Source organism: Chlorocebus sabaeus, chromosome 10 (assembly GCF_047675955.1).
Source record: "Chlorocebus sabaeus isolate Y175 chromosome 10, mChlSab1.0.hap1, whole genome shotgun sequence".
Taxonomy (NCBI): Eukaryota; Metazoa; Chordata; class Mammalia; order Primates; family Cercopithecidae; genus Chlorocebus; species Chlorocebus sabaeus.
The window spans coordinates 115,409,085-115,428,541 of record NC_132913.1 but is presented as its reverse complement, the minus strand read 5'-3'; the positions used below and the strand labels follow the sequence as shown (position 1 = coordinate 115,428,541).

General features: G+C 44.4%; 1 protein-coding gene and 1 pseudogene across 1 annotated transcript in view; one reads left to right on the top strand and one right to left on the bottom strand.

Moving 5' to 3' along the window:
• Positions 1-1,220, bottom strand: part of DAW1 (dynein assembly factor with WD repeats 1) — a 57,622-nt gene extending 56,402 nt beyond the window's left edge. The window contains exon 1 of the mRNA XM_007966517.3: positions 1,141-1,220. Within this exon, the coding sequence (XP_007964708.3) occupies positions 1,141-1,180 (40 nt within the window). The 5' untranslated portion in view covers positions 1,181-1,220. The remainder of the gene's footprint in view (positions 1-1,140) is intronic.
• On the top strand, positions 1,206-2,795 carry LOC103218328 (putative protein CRIPTO3; annotated as a pseudogene).
• The last annotated feature ends 16,662 nt before the right edge of the window (positions 2,796-19,457 follow it).

Below are 19,457 nucleotides of genomic sequence, written 5' to 3'. Positions count from 1 at the left end.
AGGGAGAAAACCAGGAATCCAGTTGAAATCCACTGGAATGGCCCAGCCAGAGGGAATGGTGGCTGGAATGGAGGGTTGGACTAGGCTGGCAGCTGGAAGGGATGTTAGACCAAGAAATCTGTGCTATGGAAAGAGGGATAATCTGATGGATTCACAGAATATTTTGGACTTAGAGCTGGCAGAATGGATAAAGCAATGAAGGGGTGGGGGGGTGGAATTAATGATCACAAGAGAGAAACAAAAAGTGACCACCTAGGTTTCTGGCAAAAAAACAGGCTGGGTGATTGATGATGCCTTCTACTGGCAGGGCACAGTCTGAGGAAGCAGCAGGATTGGGATGGGACTGGAAAAAAGAAATCATGAGATCTCTGTGTGATACCTCATCGGAGATGTTGAATATGTTGCTGGGAAAAGTGAGACATTCAACCGTAAATTCAAGTCCCACCCCTCATAAAGCTATTCTAAACCAAACAGGTCCAAAGTATCTTACCCTCCTTTGAAATCTTCATGACACTTCCTATCCAAACTTCATTGGGCAAGTGTATTTGGTTATCTTCTGCCTTGTGGCATGTTTTGCAGATTTGTTTGTTTGTTTGTGGATGTTTCTAATTCAGAAAATGAGTTCTGAATTAGAACCCAAGAATTCCACTTCTATTTCTGTCCCTAACAAGCTGGGTGATCAATGGGTGTCACTTATTCTTTAAAGGTGACCATGTCCTCACCTAAAATTAGAGTTAGGCAAGGATTAGGTAATTAATGTATTGCTTATGTTACTAAGTAATAGTTAAGTAATTTATTCCATAATTACTTCACTCATTGATATCAAGGACTATGAACTTCGTTAAAGGTTCATAGCACAGGGCACAAAGCGTGTAAGCAGTAGGCACTCAATAAATTCAGACGGACTGATATGCACAGTCAAGCTAAACTCTTTAAATTCCTAAAAGAGTAATTGTTAATGTTTTGAGGAAGAGTCCAGCATCTGAAGGAATGAGGGGCACAGGTTAGGAAGTGCCCGACTTCCGGTCCCACCTGGGGACCCCGCCGCCCCTCAGTCCCCGTGCCCTCCTCCGCCCCAAACCCTCCCAGTCTGGGAGCCCAGGGTCCCACGTGGGGCTGACGGGCCGGGTTGGCGCGTACCTGGCGGATAATACCGGAGCAGGAAACTCTTGAGCTTCATTTTCTTGCTCTCCTATCCCCGGCCGATGGGCTTCGTAGCCATGGAAACGGCTAACAGCAGAGGGACGCGGGTGCGCATGCGCAGGTTGCACCAAGCGGTCCTGGGACGCAGAGCCGGGAGATCCGGCTCCTCTGGCCGCTGTGGGTGTCCCGGGGCTCCAGTGCTCGGGAGGCGAGTGTTCTGGAGGTGTCTAGAGTGAACGGGGTGGGGGCACCTCGTGTTCTCACTAAGGGCGACCTCAGAGGAGCTAAACATGGCCGGGAACCGACGGCCTAGGCCAGAGCCTGGGCTGCATGCACTATTTTAGCACATTCGTTTCCCAAAAGGAAGGGCAGGAGGAAAAGCCCGGCTGGTTACCACTCAGAGCCCCAGCCCGTGCCCTGTCCTTGTCCTCCCAAAAGAAAAATGACCTCAACTTAATATCCTGCGTTTCTTGACTCTGTGCCATACGTTGCACTAAACGGTGTATGCACACATACTCATATAATCCGAACAAGGTGTGAGTTATGTACCACTTCTTAAGGATGAAGTAACTGAGAATTAGAGAAAGTGGAGAACTACCAGAGGTCACAGCCTAAATGGATAGTAGAGGCAGAAATTGAAGGCAGGTGCGTCGGAACCTACACTAGGAAGCCTGCACCTGTGCTCTCAACCTGGGCTTAAAACGCTCCAGGCCTTCATGCGGCCTGTCCTATTTCTTGCCAGCATCGTTGTTTGCCTGCCACGTTTCCATCAGGAAGCCTATGGAGAGAAAGAGTCAGCCAGCCGGCTTGTCAATTTCCTTTAAGAAATTTGGCCTAAATCGGAATTTCCCAAACTTAAGTAATTCCTGTGTTATCTGCACAACTATGAGCCATATCTCTCCTTACCTCTTCCAGAGATCCATACCTAAGTTTTCTTTAAGTTCTTAAAATGTCTCTAGATTGACTCACTTATTTTACTTCACTTTGTAAAATGTAATTTTAAAAATTACCTTTACTTTTACGGTTACTAGCTGTTTACTGAAAATTATATGAAATTCAATTCCACCTGTGAAGTTTTCATTTCTAAATTTAAAATTATATGAAATGTTCAGTAAACAGCCAGTAACCGTAAAAGTAAAGGCAATTTTTTAAAGGTGTTGAATTGGTCATTAAGGGCTGGGCCATCAGGAACTTGTGCGTCCCTCTCAGGGAGACCTGGCCTTCAGAGATGACAGCATTCAGCCCCAGGAGGAGCCTGCAATCTGTCCTCCGTCTTCCCAGCTTGTGCCTCCCCGTGGGGATACAGGACAGTAAGGAGCTAAACAGAACCTGCTGCCTGAATGGGGGAACCTGCATGCTGGGGTCCTTTTGTGCCTGCCCCCCACTCCTTCTATGGATGGAACTGTGAGCACGACATATGCAAAGAGAACTGTGGGTCTGTGCCCCATGACACCCGGCTGTCCAAGAAGTGTTCCATGTGTAAATGCTGGCACAGCCAGCTCCGCTGCTTTCTTCAGGCATTTCTACCTGGCTGTGCTGGCCTTGTGATGGATGAGCACCTCACGGCTTCCAGGACTCCAGAACTACCACCGTCTGCATGTACCACTTTTATGCTAGCTGGCATCTACCTTTCTATACAAAGTTACTATTAATTGCCATTGACCTATTTCCAGAAATACAATTTTAGATATCATGCAAATTTCATGACCAGTAAAGGCTGCTGCTACAATGTCCTAACTGAAAGATGATCATTTGTTAGTTGCCTTAAAATAATGAATACATTTCCAAAATGGTCTCTAACATTTCCTTATAATGCCAACTACTTCTTACCTCTTTGCCCTGCCCTCCCCACAAAAACTACTTCTTTTGTCAAAAGAAAGTCAGCCATATCTCCATTGTGCCTAAGTCCAGTGTTTCTTGATACATATAATTCTACCAAGGTCTTCTTAAAATGTTATTTTAAACAATTGAATTATATCTTCAGATTATTAAAGACTATGTGGACCTTAGGATACAGTTTTGAGTAGAGTTGATAAAAATCAATTAAAATAGTCTCTTTAAAAGGAAAGAGAGCCTCTTTAAGGGGAGGAAACAGAGGGTTGAAGGAATGAAAGTTCATCTGCATGTATGCAGGGAGACTGGGTAGGAAAGAGGAAGCAAATGGGAGAGAGAAGTTGGAAAACACAAAATGGGTTACTTGATGGTGATTAGGTGGGTGTAGAGAAGCAAATTAAAAGGCTAAATGGAAGGGCAAGTTTCCATCATCTATGGAAAGCTATATGAGACAAGGACTCCCATTTTTTCCCCAAAGGTGTTGTAAAAAGAATGAAGTCTCCTTATAAAAATAAAATTATACCTCAATGTCCCCAACAAGATTGCTTAATAAATTATGTCTCCTCCAAGCTATGCAATTCTTTTAACTGTTGTAGAAAATGTTCACAATATATTTAGTTGTAAACCAAGTGATAAAACTACATATTATAAAGCCAATTTTTAAAATACATTGTATATATGTGTATGCACAGTAAAAATGGAAAATATATTGACCTAAAGGCATTGAATTACTATGTACTCCTATATATTACTATATTACTGTATACTAATTACTATATACTGCCACAAAGACTCTGAACCCAAAACCATTCCTTTCTTTGTAAACAAAGGAAGGAAGGAAGGAAGGAAGGAAGGAAGGAAGGAAGGAAGGAAGGAAGGAAGGAAGGAAGGGAGGAAAGGAAGGAAGGAGGGAGGGAGGGAGGGAGGGAAATTAGCAACTGTTTGAGATTGTTAAGACAGGCTACAAGATGGAATAGCACCCAACTGAGCCTTCCTACTTGATGTGTTCAGAAGATTGAAAAGATCATTGAGATGGCAAAGCCTTTGCTACTAAGTGACACAATTTAACCTAATATAAACATGCAACACATTTTTTTAAAAAATCATCTTTTTCTCACCAGTAGTAAGCATCCCTCCCATACTTGGAAAACAGCGAACCATATGAAATCCAAGCTCTCTTCCAGCTCAAACTTTCTCCTAGCCATTAAGACACTCCGGAAGGACTTATGGAGGGAGGGGCAAAGAGTTCGTTCTATAGAAATGAGAAAGCCTTTGGTAGATTTTGGTCACCTATGTTATTGCTTGTGCTCATGCCATTTAAAATGCCATCTTTGGGCGAGGCATGGTGGCTCTTACCTATAATCCCAACACTTTGGGAGGCCAAGTTAGGAGGATTGCTTGAACCCAGGAGTTCAAGACCAGCCTGGGCAACAAGGCAAGATCTAGTCTCTACAAAAAAGTGAATTACCTGGGTGTGGTGTGCGCCCCTACAGTCCCAGCTACTCAGGAGGCTGAGGTGAGAGGATCACTTGAGTCAGGGACGACATCACCAATAGTGGGATGAACTGACATATATTACCTGATATTACAATGTACTGAAGAGAACACAGCAAGGCCGGGTGCGGTGGCTCATGCCTATAATCGCAGCACTTTGGGAAGCCAAGGTGGGCAGATCACGAGGTCAGGAGATCCAGACCATCCTGGCCAACATGGTGAAATCCCATCTCTACTAAAAATACAAAAATTAGCTGGGCGTGGTGGCACATGCCTGTAATCTCAGCTACTCGGGAGGCTGAGGCAGGAGAATCGCTTATACCAGGGAGTCAGAGGTTGCAATGGGCCGAGATCATGCCACTGCACTCCAGCCTGGCGACAGAGCAAGACTCTGAAGAAAAAAAAAAGCAGCAGTTCTCTGGAATTCCTGCCCAAAATGAATTACTTGACTCAAATCATAAGGAAACATCAGAGTAAACCAAATTGAGGAAATTGTACAAAATAATCGCTGACAGTCAAGGAAAGAAAAGTCTGAAGAAATATTTGAGATTAAATAAATCTAAAGAGGATGACTAAATGCACTGAGTGATGATAGATCCTGAACCAGAATAATAAGTACTTACAAAAGACATCATTGAGACAATGGATGAACTCTGAATAGGGATTGTGGTTTAGATAATCGTGTTATATCGATGTTAAGTTTCTTGACTTTCATCATTGTACTGGTTATGTAAGAGAATGTCCTTGTTCTTAGGAAAAGCATACCGATTTATTTCAAAGTAAAGGGGCATGCTGGCACCCTGATCTCAGACTTCCAGTCTCCAGAACTGTGAGGAAGAAGTTTCTGTAGTTTTTGAGTCACCCAGTCAATGGTACTTGTTATGGAAGCCTGAACTAAGACATTCCCACCAGGACTTGCCTTGAACAACCAGAAACTAAATAATGAATAGCAGTAATTTTAATCTGCTAAGCCAATCCAGTCTAACACAGTGAAGTCACTCCGGGTTTCAGTTATCCAAGTATGGTCCCCAAACCAGCAGGGTCAGTATCACCTAAGAATTCATTAGCAATGTATACTCTCACCTCCCCCGAGTTCCAACCTACTGAATCAGAAACACTGATGGTGAGGTCCAACAACCTGTGTTTAAATGTGCTTTCCTGGTGATTCTAATGAATGATGAAGCTTGAGAGCCACTGTGCCAGCTTAATAGGTTACACTGACTTGGACAGAATGAAGCAAGTGAAATTGGGCTTCGTCTCCCATGATCAGGTATTTCTGTGTATTCCAGGCAATCTTCCTTGATTGTCAGGAACAGTAAACTGGTTGTTCAGTCACATGCTCGAATGTAAATGAGACCCAGAAACAATGTGGGGAGAAGCTGGAATTCTCTACATAATTGGGTTTCAGATGCTCCGATGCACTGAGAGAGGACAGTGGACATCAGGCTGAGGGAGGAATCCGAAGGTACCTGGGAGGGTGGGAGTTGGGGAGGGAGGTAGTTTCTAAAATCAAAATATGTATGGTGGGTGTGGCGGCTCACGCCTGTAATCACAGCGCTTTGGGAGGCCAAGGCAAGAAGATTGCCTGAGCTCAGGAGTTTGAGACCAGCGTGGGCAATAGGGCGAAACCTGGTCTCTACAAAAACTATAAAAATTAGCCCAGTGTGGTGGCACTTATCTGTAGTCCCAGCTACTCAGGAGGCTGAGGTGGGAGGATGGCTTGAGCCTAGGAGGTGGTGGTTATAGTGAGTTGAGATCACACCACTACACTCTAGTATATCTATATAGCATAGATAAACTATATGGATGTAGTATATCTATACATACATATTATATATACATGGATGTAGTATATCTATACATACATATATTTATATTTACGGAGAGAGAGAGAAGGAGGAGGAGGAAAGAGGAGGAAGGAGTCAGTCTGGGGGATCCAGAGTCTATATTTTTGAGGCTGGGCAAGGTAAGGGAGGAAGAGTTCCGGCTGCGGCTAGGCTTGGTGGATTCCATTTGGCTCAGCTTCTCCTGGAGAAAGCTGACATCAATGAGATGACTGCATCACTGCTGTTGGGGCCTCACCGAGAGTAGCAGATAAAAAAAGAGATGTAATCCTCTCCTAGAATAAAAAGACACAGATGCTCAGAGCCAGGCAGGAGCAGTCTGCTGTGCACAGGGTTTAAAGGTAGCCTCGTCACAGCAGGCCCCAGAGCAGAGGAACTGCATCAGGGTGGAGGCCTATGAACCAGACATCGCCATTTACCCTCTTCCTCTGCCTGCCTCCATCCCCACAGCAGGACTCAAAAGCATCTGATCTTACCTGGGACTTGAAAACTGACAGGGCCAGGGCCACTAATTGTATCATTCAATAAATATGTTTAAGGATCTGCTAGCACCAGGCATGCTGCTCTTATAGATCTAATTCTGAAAAATATTGCAAGGGAGTTATTCACAGAAAGAATCAGCCTTCGGGTGAGTTTGAAATGATTGTAGGTTGCCAGGCACAGTGGCTCACGCCTGTAATCCCAGCACTTTGAGAGGCCGAGGCAATGGATCACCTGAGGTCAGGAGTTCGAGACCAACCTGACCTACATGGTGGAACCTTGTCTCTACTAAAAATACAAAATAAGCTGGATGTGGTGGTATGTGCCTGTAATCTCAGCTACTTGGGAGACTGAGGCAGGAGAATCGTTTGAACCCAGGAGATGGAGGTTACAGTGAGCTGAGATCACACCATTATACTCCAGCATGGGTGACAAGAGCGAAACTTCATCTAAAAAAGAAAGAAAGAAAGAAAGGATTGTAGGTCAATGGGAGACAGACCTCTAGATGTGACCAAATTTACATTCACTGATGGGTCAATGCCAGTACATGGCAGGCTGATAAACAGCCAGCACAGCTGATAAAACAGCTTTGCCACTGAGGGATTAGAGCAGAATGCCTGACTTGAAGCCTACCGTTTTCTAGACATGGGATCTTGGCCAAGGTCCATCACCTCTCTGGGCTTTAGTTTCCTCATCAAAAAGCTAGAAATGATCATGGTATCCAATTCATAGAGTTGTCACTATAAGCCTGATTCACTTGAAACATTCTGCAAGAATTAGGGACAGTGATGATAGTAATAAATAAGCCTTATTATGCTAAATTTGTTTGAAACTGAGGAAAGGGTATGTACATATCATTTCCATTTCAGTTGATAATCTAGGTCAACAATTGCTCCAGTTGCAATTTGGAATCTTTTGTGTGATCTTTGACAAGTATATCTTGCTAATTATGTCAATTACTGTCAGTATACTTGGCTTAAATATTAAAATTAGTTTACATTTTTTAAAACATAACTACTTTCTCTTTGGACCCATATAGATTTACCTTCTTAAACAAATGGCCTAGAAGTTCTAGAAGGGAAGAATGGATTCTATACCTTACCAAGCTAGAGATAGTCCAGAGAAGAATGACGCAGGTGCAGAAAGACCAGGGATATCTGGAACATGAACCAGAGACCCTGGGGTGGGCATAATGCCACCCTTTGTGCCTGGCACACCATAGGTCCTTAATTAGTGAGTGATTTTCATTATGATCTGGAAGAGGAAGTCACTGATTATGTGTGAAACTAGAGGGCAGGGCTAAGAGAGTTAGATTCATGGAGGCAGATGTTGGTTTCCCATAAAGAACTACTGCCAGTTTGTCCAGTAATGAATGAATAGACTAAGCTGTGTCCAAAAGTATGAGAATTTCCCAGCACTGAAAATGTTCTAGCTGAGGCAATTTGACCAGTTGCCAAGATGATTTTAAAACACGATTCTAAGTCATCTGACAGACAGGACTAGATAAAATTTTCCTTTCATTTCTGTGGTTCCATGATCTTGTGCTCTCTGTGTGTCTGTGTGTTTTCACAAAAAGATAAAGGTGGAAAGGTATGAAACAGTGGGTTGCTCTTTGGAAGACAGAAGTTCCAATCCTACCCTTTCATCAACGAACTTTAAGCAAATCATTTGCCCTTCTAATCCTCAGTTACTCAACTGCAAATGATTTTTGCTCATTCCATTCAGCACTCACACACCACGACTCACTTATTCCTGCTCTGGCTCTGATTCTTGTCGTTCCTGCCACCCAGTGAGCCTCCCACGTCAGCTGTTCTAAGGCCTCACCCAGCGAGAATCACCTTGCCCACATGCTCAATTCGATTTTCTGCAACAGTGTGTGCTGGGTGTGGAGTTCACATCACGCACTCCAAGATGTCCCTACCATACGATGCCTGCCTCCAATCCCTATGCCAACAACTGCATCTGGCCACTTTCAAGTAAACTCACGGGACCCTAGTGATGGTTCTTTCATTTTGTGTTGAAAATTGCATTCTATTCGGTGTTGTTTATTTGATTTTTCTTCCTCTTACAGGGTTTATTCTAAACTCCCGAAGGATCTGATACAATGGCCCTTTGCGAAATTATGGAGAAAAGGTCTGAAATTATCAGCCTTGGTTGTCATTGGTTCTATGCTCCCACTTGCATTACAATGCCCTCCTCAGCTTGTCAGGGTGCCTCCTACCACCTCACTGCAGCAACTTGCTGAAATGTCGCCGCACCCTGTTTCAGTCCCCAGAGGACAGTCTGCTGTGTGCCACTTCTGGAGTCTCTCCTCTTGGCCCTGGATCCCCTAAGGAACCTATAGTTCTTGGTGACTTCCATGTCCCACTCTGGGGTCCAGTGAACTTCTAAATACTTAAACTTGCCAGTCTGACAGATAAATTAGTCATCTCTCTCCAGCCTGCATCAGGCTGCCATTTCCACTCAATGCCCACCCCTTTCTGCAATGCATGAAAGCTGCTTTGTGAGACTTGCTGGATTTCCAGGATCACCTCAAAGAAGTTTGGCATCATTTATCTCTCTTCTCAGATCCCAACATTCCAAAGAAGTTCTCTCCTGCCCTTCTACCTCCAACCGTGACTACCTCCAACTGTGACTAATTGTCTCCCTCCTTCTCCCTTCTGCCCAGTTAAATGAGCCATTCTCTAAATATGCTGGTGGTAGTGGCACTGGGGATTGACTGGAATCAGATCACTGGTGCCCTCTGCCTTGCCAGAGAAAAAGGCCCTGGTTAGGCTTGTGAATTTCATGCAGACAGGTAAAGACATCCTGTCATGCTTTTTATGGTGCCACCGCTAGCACAAGCCATGCCTTTGGGCAGATTATGGAAAGGCATCAGCTCTGGGTTGGAGGTGTTCCTTCACACTGCCAGGACCTCCAGGCCTAATGGGGGCATTCCCGAGGCCAGGAGACCCAAGCTGAGCAAGGGCTAAGCTTTGCCCCACTCACTGGCAGGGCTTTGAGAGCTACTCAGACTGCCCAGTGGGCCACCCAGCCCCGCACAGGTGCCCGGGGAGCAGCTGATCCTTGCAAACGCCTGCTAGACTAGGCCTGCTCACAAAACACCTTCACCTCTCCACACTCCTCATGAGCTTATACTCTTCTCTGGTGTATTTGCCTGCAAGTTGTTTTTCAATGAAAAAGAAGTGGGGAAAGATGGTGTAATGGGTAATGACATCAGACCTGCCAAGAGTCAGACTGCTGATGTTGCCAATGAGTTCGTCCTCTTTAGGGAAGCCTGATGGCCTAGAAAGGACACGAATGTGAGTCAGAGGATCCTGACGTTTGAATGCCAGTTCTGCCACTTACTAGCAGAGTCCCTTTTAGAACCTCGATTCGCTTAAATCAAAAGAGGGATAATAATACTATCTGCCTCATTGGGCTATTTTATGAAACAAATGATGTAAAACATATACAGTGTGCCGTATACCCAATTTCTAGGCACCTAAAATCTTTTTTCTTTGAACATTATCATAACGAAATTAACCACATTTATAACTAAATTGTTTGACTCTGGAATACATGTTGATATGCAAAATATATCTAACCGTCTATTTCAAATAAAATATCACATCGAGGGACTGTTGAATTTCGGTCAAGGTTATTTATCTGCTAAATAGATCACTGCCAGTAGGGGGCAGCAGTGTACACCTGTTTTATAAGCGCATTTACATTCTTTCCGCAGGGTGACTACAGTCAATAATAATGTAATTGTATATTTAAAAATAACTTAAATAATGTAATTGGGTTGTTTGTAACTCAAAAGATAAATGCTTGAGGGGATGGATAACCCATTCTCCATGATGTGCTTTTTTTTCCAATCCTCAGAGACATCTAAAATGTGCTTATTTCGCATTGAATGCTGTCAAAATATCTCATGTACCCTGTAAATATATATACCTACTATGTACCCACAAAATTTTACAAATAATAAAAATAAAACTTTTTATAATAAAATAAGCAATAAATAAAACAACATACTCAGAAAAGAAAGAGGAAGGAAGGAAGAAAGGAAGGAAGGGAGGGAGGGAGGGAGGGAGGGAAGGAGGGAGCGAGGCCAGAGCCTTTGCCAGACAAAAGAGCCTACGTATTGAGCAAATTCCTTCCTTTTAGCTACCTCAAAATTATCTTTGAAATAACTTGGCTGGGCGCGGTAGCTCACGCCTGTACCTCCAGCATTTTGGGAGACAGAGGCGGGCAGATCACTTGAGGTCAGGAGTTTGAGACCAGCCTGGGCAACATGGGTGAAACACTGTGTCTACTAAAAATACAAAAATTAGCCGGGTGTGGCGGTGGGCGCCTATAATCCCAGCTACTTGGGAGACTGAGGCAGGAGCATCGCTTGAACCCAGGAGGCAGAGGTTGCAGTAAGCCAAAATTACACTGCACTGTACTCCAGCCTGGGCAACAGAGTGAGACTCCAAGAAAGAAAGGAAAGAAAGGAAAGGAAGAAAGAGAGAAAGAGAGAGAGAGAAGGAAGGAAGGAAGGAAGGAAGGAAGGAAGGAAGGAAGGAAGGAAGGAAGGAAGGAAGGGGAGAAAGGAAGAAGAAAGAAAGAAAAAAGAAAGAAAGAAAGAAAGAAAGAAAGAAAGAAAGAAAGAAAGAAAGAAAGAAAGAAAGAAAGAAAGAAAGAAAGAAAGAAGGAAGGAAGGAAGGAAGGAAGGAAGGAAGGAAGGAAGGAAGGAAGGAAGGAAGGAAGGAAGGAAGGAAGGAGAGAGAGAGAAAGAAAGGAAGAAAGCAAGCTCCTTGCCATGACACACAAACATGCTAGCAATGGTAACAATGATAATAATTAACATTTATTGAATGCTTACTTTGTACCAGGCTCTGGGTTAATTGTATCACCCAAATCATCTGCTTCAATCTTCACAAAAACTCTACCCAGTAAGGACCATTGTTCCTATTTTACAGATGACAAACTGAGGCTTTGAGAGAAGAGCACAGCTTGATACGCCCTCTCTGTTTATGGTCATTTTGAAATAGTTCTTTATTTAGCCAACTTTACTTGCCTTGGTCTAAATTTTTTACTTTTTAAATTATTTTCTTATTGCCTTTTGCAAATACAGAACTGTTTATACCGCTGCTTCTCTGAGGTGTGTCTGTGCTGGCTCAACACCACACGGTCCCTGCAGGACTTCTTGTAATGTCTAGCAAACTCCAAGACGACAATAGTTTGAATGCTTCTCAGCTTTGACTTTATGTGTGTCAACTGAACTGAATATGTGCTTGCTGAAAAGTGACATTTTAAAGCAGAAAGGGGAAGATCAGCTTGTCCTTATTTCTTGTTTTCAATGGAAATATATACAGGAAATACTTACAACGATAAAAACTTTTGAAGCCTATGGTTTTATGCTTGTTACTGCCACTGTTATCTTTGTTCCCAGGACATGAATCTCACAGACTGCTCAGCATCTCCAAAGAGCAACAGTAGTAGGTAACGAGGAGAAGGTGTAGCTGCGCAAACCTTGGCTACTCTCCCAAAGGGGGATTCCAGATCCTCTCCACCTCCTCTTTCTTTCTCGGACTCTGTTGGCACTCCCTTTTGTCTCAAAGCTCCTTTCACTTTTTCCCGCCTTTCTGTCTTTTTTTTTTCCCTCTCTCTCTCTCTCTTATGTTTTAGTTCCACATTTCTGTCTCCACCTCCACACATGTAGCAGTTTCTTCTCCTAAACCAGCTCTTTCTTCTTCAAGGCCCTCCTGAACATCCCTTTCCCTTTTCCTCATATTTAATCAGCTAAGTCCCTTTATTTCCAGAATTCTGACATGGCCACATTGGCAGATTTGGTGGGTTGGCTCGCTCAGTTCTGTTTCATTCCCCTGCCAGTGGGCCTGGTGCCTGTTGGAGACCCCAGACAGCTTCACAGCCCAGGTTCCACGTGGGGCCTGATTCCCATCAAGCAGGTGACACCCAGGTGATGCCCGTGCCATCCGGAAGCAGAAGCAACGTTGGCAGGTAGAGTCAGAGCTGCCGCAGGCAAGCTCAGCCCGGTCATCATGGGGGTAGTCTGTTTCCTTCTGCAGCAGCCCTAACAGAGCTCTCCACGGCTAGGCTCTAGCATCATGGATGGTGACAAGCCGCGTGCAGGCCATTCAGAATGCCAGCGAGACTGTAGTCCCACAGCCGTCAGCTGTGTGCTGGCGTCCCAGTTCCCTGCTCCCTGATCACAGCAGAGTCGGCCACAGACCTAGTTGAACAGTTCTGCAGTGTTGTTTTGGCAGGTCCACCTGAAAATTCTGCTCAGAATCTGTTCTCACCCACTAATGATTTGGAAAACGTACTTCCTGTTTCGATCACTTTAGTTAAAATTGGTAGGACCAATTTTAACTAAAGTGGACTCAATTGGTAGGACCACTGAGTCCTACCCAATCATTAATTAGTAAAAGAAGTGATTAGAGACTGGGATCAGTGGGTCACCTCTGCAATCCCAGCACTTTAGGAGGCCAAGGCAGGTCAGGAGTTCAAGGAGGTCAGGAGTTCAAGACCAGCCTGGCCAACATGCCGAAACCCTGTCTCTACTAAAAATGCAAAAATTAGCCAGGCATGGTGGCGTATGCCTATAATCAAGCTACTCAGAAGGCTGAGGCAGGAGAATCGCTTGAACCCAGGAGGCAGCGGCTGCAGTGAGCTGAGATCGTGCCACTGCAATCCAGCCTGAGCGACAGAGTAAGACCCTGTCTCAAAAAAAAAAAAAAAATTCCACACTGGCTGTCAGTCAGCCTCCTCCCCAGCAACCCCAGTTTATGCTCAATGGGTTCATGAATAAAGTGGTGTAAGAGGCAGGTATAAAGGTAAGGCATGGCCCATAGAGGATTCCTTGTTACCAAGGCTGGCCTATCTATTGCCGCTGGGCTGGCTTGCCAATTGCTGTGCTACGTATCCAAATTGCCTGCAGCAGCAATCAACCTTGTAGCCCATTCTTTTCCCATCCCTGGAGATCCAGGCTGACACCCAGCAGAAGGCTGATCGTGTTGGAACTGCTCATCACTAAGGGGACAGAAAATTGCCCACAGTGAAAAAGACTTACGCTACATAAGAATTTTCCATATCTGGCCGCGTGCGGTGGTTCACACCTGTACTCCCAGCACTTTGGGAGGCCGAGGCGGGCAGATCACGAGGTCAGGAGATCGAGACCATCCTGGCTAACACAGTGAAACCCCGTCTCTACTAAAATTATAAAAAATTAGCTGGACGTGGTGACAGGCGCCTGTAGTCCCAGCTACTCAGGAGGCTGAGGCAGGAGAATGGCGTGAACCCAGGAGGCAGAGCTTGCAGTGAGCCGAGATCGTGCCACTGCACTCCAGCCTGGGAGACAGAGCAAGACTCTGTCTCAAAAGAAAAAAAAAAAAAAGGCTGGGCGCGGTGGCTCACGCCTGTAATCCCAGCACTTTGGGAGGCCGAGGCGGGCGGATCACAAGGTCAGGGTCAGGAGATCGAGACCATCCTGGCTAACACGGTGAAACCCCGTCTCCACTAAAAATACAAAAAAAAATTAGCCAGGCGTGGTGGCGGGCGCCTGTAGTCCCAGCTACTTGGGAGGCTGAGGCAGGAGAATGGTGGGAACTGGGGAGGCGGAGCTTGCAGTGAGCTGAGATCGCGCCACTGCACTCCAGCCTGGGCGACCGAGCGAGACTCTGTCTCTAAAAAAAAAAAAAAAAAAAGAGAAAAAAAAAAAGAATTTTCTATATCTGCCTACTGTGCTCCCTCCTGCAACACAATCTGCGTTGTCCATCATCCTGGTATCCAAACAATATTGTTTCTCACAAGAATCAAGGCAGTCAAATGGTTCTCTTCTCTTGCCACATACCTTGCCTGAGCAACTGGCCTATAGAACACTCAGCTCCAGGGCCGAGTGGAAAAGCAACACTTGGCGGGGTGTGGTGGCTCATACCTGTAATCCCAGCACCTTGGGAGGCTGCAGCAGGTGGATCACTTGAGGTCAGGAGTTCGAGACCAGCCTGATCAACATTGCGAAACCCCATCTCTACAAAAACACAAAAATTAGCTGGGCATGGTGGTGCACATCTGTAATCCCAGCTACTCTGGAAGCTGAGGCAGGAGAATTGCATGAACCCAGGAGGTGGAGGTTGCAGTGAGCTGAGGCCGTGCCACTGCACTCCAGCCTGGGCGACAGAGCTGAGACTCCATCTTAAAAAAAAAAAAGAAAGAAAGAAAAGAAAAGCAACATTTGTTAGGTTGGGGTGTGTTGTTCTTGATGTGGTTTTTTGGTTCTGAACCAGCACCCGACTATCTAGGGTGCTGTCTCTCCTATGGTCAGAACACGTTGTTCTGGATGCCAAGGGTGGGGATATGAGTGGCATCTCTTCACATTCCACCCAGTGATTTTCTCAAAAAAGTTTGATCATGATCTATTTGACTGTGATTCTGCTTGTTTATATGTCTGATATCGCAAGAACAAAATTGTTCCACCATTAGACACACCCGTGTTCCCGTAACTAAAAACTACCCTTTGGCCATTTCAGGTTCCTTTTGTCCCTGAATAAACAGGCCAAAAAAAAAAAAGGGGGCGGGGAGAGGAGGAGGGATTTACCACATTGGCTGAGAAGAGTAGACTGATTATCAAGGGTAAATTGAGTTCCTGTTAAATCACGCAGTTGATGGGAGAATATTCCTCAAACCCAAAAATTTTGTCATGTCAGGTGGTAAAAGTCAATGGAAGAGCATGGGAACCAACATGACAAGGACCTTCCTAGGGTTCATGCCGTTCACAAAGGAAGGTTTGGATGACCCCCCTAAATAAAGACTCTAGCCTGCTGAAGACAAAGAGAACACAGAATTGGCAGCGGAGTAAGAAATGGACACAATAAATACCAAATAAACCTCATGGTCAGTTGCGGAAATGAACACTGTTCATTGTTATAGCAAACTTATTTCTTCTTTCCACACTGTGTCATGTTTTTCTCTCTCTCCCATTTTTCTACCATTGGGACAGCCAGGTGGGAGGGAGTCCAACCTCTCCAACCAGCCTGCACGCTGGGAGGAGCCACACAAGTTCATGCCATTTGCAGCAGGGAGGAGCCTGGCCCCTCCTCTTCCTGTGTGGAATCTGGGATTCTAAAGGCTGGGCAGGAAGTGCTCTAACAGGGACCCTGGCCTAGCTGAGAGTTCCTGTTTCCATATTTTCTAACCTTTTTACCCACTAAAACCCTGGGTTTTTGGGTTTGTTTGTTTGTTTGTTTGTTTGTTTGTTTTTGAGATGGAGTCTCGCTCTGTCACCCAGGCTGAAGTGTAATGGCTTGATCTTGGCTCACGGCAACCTCCGCCTCCCAGGTTCAAGCGATTATCCTGCCTCAGCCTCCCAAGTAGCTGGGATTGCAGGCACCCGCCCTCATGCCCAGCTAATTTTTGTATTTTTAGTAGAGATACAGACAGTCTGTTGGCCAGGCTGGTCTTGAACTCCTGTCCTCAAGTGATCCACCCGCCTCAGCCTCCCAAACTAATGGGATTACAGGCGTGAGCCACCGCACCCAGCCATAAAACTCTTGTCTTACTCACCATTCAAATTGTCTGCGAGCCTACATTTTCATGGCCGTGGGAGGAAGAACCCCATCTTTAGCTGAACTAAGGAAAAGTCCTGCAACACAATTTTACATAAGGCTCTTTGGTGGGTGTTAACTTCATAATTTTGTCCATAGGTTATCATAAAACCATACAGGACTGTGGTTAAACAAAAGAAAGAAGGACTAACCCCGAGAGATGAACCCTGCAACTGATGACATTTGCGGTCCCTGCTTTGGGAAAAAAGTATTCTCATTTGCATGAGGAATGGTTTTATTGCCATCATGAGAGCATTTTTTGTTGCTGTTGTGGTTTGAAAGTTTAAGTGTGGGAAGATGGGGACACATGGGTGTCAAGTGGTCAAAGGTTTGGTCTATGGCAAGAATTGGACTTTGGCTTCATCAGCTCCATCCCAACCCCCTTAGACTTGGCTCCACTGCAAGCTGGAGGCTGAGAAACCAAAGACTACATTTCTGAGGCATCCTTCCAGCTCAAGTTTTTTATGTGACCTTGCCACCCAAGCCCTCTCTGAGCTGTGAGAAAGGATGGGAGCAGGGTGTTTGATGGGCCATGTTCTTAGCCGTGATGAAAAGTTCAAGAGTGTTAGGAGGCCGGGAGTGGTGGCTCACGCCTATAATCCCAGTACTCTGGGAGGCCAAGGCAAGTGGATCACTTGAGGTCAGGAGTTTGAGACCAGCCTGGCCAACATGGTGAAACCCCATCTCTACTAAAAAAAAAAAAAAAAAAAAAAAAAAAGGGAGGGGTTAGAGTCAGAAAGGTGGGAGTTCGATTCCTACTCTGCTGCCTAATCCCTATGAGAATGTGGGCAATTTACTAACCTTCTCAGAGCCAAGCCTCGGTACCCCATGTGTCAAATGTTTATCTGTACCTAGTAGGATTATCCCAAGAAATAAGTATAAACCACCTTGTAAAGTACCTGGCACAAATCATGAAATGTCATTTCCCTATCCCTTAACAATTGATAATCTCTTTGGCAGTCAGACAACTGGCCATATCTTTTTCAGTGATACAATGAGCAAAAAGTGTGCAACATTACAGGAATGATAAGAAAAGAATTTCTGTTATCTAGCAGGGCATAAAGCCAGGGAAAATCTTGCCCTAACTGGGGTCTGATTTATTTTTGGAGGTAGAAAGTTATCTGGGCAAAAGCCTCCTTTAGAATACAGGGCCAATATCATATTAAAACTTCTGGACTATATCACTGTTTAAACATACGGTTAAACATACCTACACATAGTTTACAGGTAACAGAACTGTGTTCATATGCAGCCTTCTGCTTCCACTACTATCTTGATTTATTTCTCTCTTGAAGCAGAAAGTGCTATTGCCTACAGGGATTTTATTTTTATTTTTATTTTTTTAGTATTCTTCAAGTTAATGTTAATGTTCCTAAAATATGTTGTTGCATGCTCTCTACTTTCACGGTAAAGCAGAACTATATTGAAATGCTTATTATCAAAATTCACGCATGATTTAACCTATAGATATGAAAATAATAAAACTTCAGATTGTTTCTTCACAGTGGAAACCCCCACTTTTTAAACAATGAAGTGTCAGGGTTGGCTGTCCTACTGAGGCTACTGTTCTAGAAATGTTTGGCACCTGACAACCCTAGGCAGAACAAGAAAGCTATTCATTATCCAGTAACAAAATATACAGTGTTAGATATCATTTCTGGTGTAAACTTCTCAGTACTTCCCATGACTAAGGTGGAGGAAAGAAGTTCCCCTTTCAGAGAACAGGTTTGGAGGAGAGAAGGGATTATTTTCTCTTTTATTGAAATATGTCATGGGTTTGATGAAAGTTATGTGTGATGCTTAAACATTTGAAGACTATACTAATTTGATTTTTCTATTGTAACCAGAAATATAGAAACAATGAGCAGATATTTAGATATATAGGATAGAGTACACCCACATATTAATGGTAATAGGAATGGAGTAAGTGAAAGAATAGGAAAAAACAACTAAGAGACAGATGGCTACAGAAGAGGAAAAGAAGATATTAAATGTAAAGAAAGAGGGACACAAAAATAAAAGAGAGAGAGAGAGAACTCTAAAATATAAATAGAAGGCTGGGCACAGTGGCTCATGCCTGTAATTCCAGCAGTTTGGGAGGCCGAGAAGGGAGGATTGCTTGAACCCAGGTGCTTAAGACCAGCCTGGGGAACATAGAAAAAACACATGTCTACAAAAAATACAAAAATTAACTGAGCGTGGTGGTGCACGTCTGTGGTCCCAGCTACTTGGGAGGCTGAGGTGGGAGGATCGTTTGAGCCCAGGAGGCAGGGTTGCAGTGGCCAAGATGGTGCCATTGCACTCCAGCCTGGGTGACAGAGCCAGATCCTGTCTCAAAAAATAAAATAAAATGTAAATAGGAAACACAGTGCTAAAGAATCTGAACTCAACACCTAGGTCTTGGAATAAGTATAGGAATGGAGTTGTTTATTTCTCTGTCTCCTTTACTTGCCAAGCCAGCGAATTCACCACTGCATCACTCAAGTTCAGTACAATGCCAATAAACTCTTGTTCCGTAACTGAGTGAGGTTGAGGAATCATCATAGAACTACTGACTGTTAGTTACAAAGACCTTGAAAGATACAATCTCTTTGAAGCTATTGTTCACCATATCTTGGGTCTTTCTGGTAACAAACAATACTCTTCTCAAGACAGTTGGAGACACATAGCTTTCTTCTAATAGGATAAAACCTCCTGCCTCTGCCTACCAGTTTAGCCCTTGGAACTGTATCTGGCATATCTAACTTCTCTTCTATAGGACAGCCCAGCGGAAGTCAGCTTTATGTGGCCTTCAAGATCACCTCGAAATCCCACTGGTTCCTCACACCACAGTTTCCAGTGCCCTCATCTTTATGACTCCATCCTCTGAGAGCATTTTCCTGATCTTCTTTTCTCCTTTCAAAGCATGGCTGCTTCTCTTGGTGTGGTTGGAACAATACAAAGGAAAGGGGACATGACTGCCTTCATTCTAGAGACTGCAGGTATGATACTATACCTTCAATTCAAATTACTTTTCTTTGAGCAGTCACATGGTAATAAGAAGAGCTCACCACTGAAGGGCACTTTACAG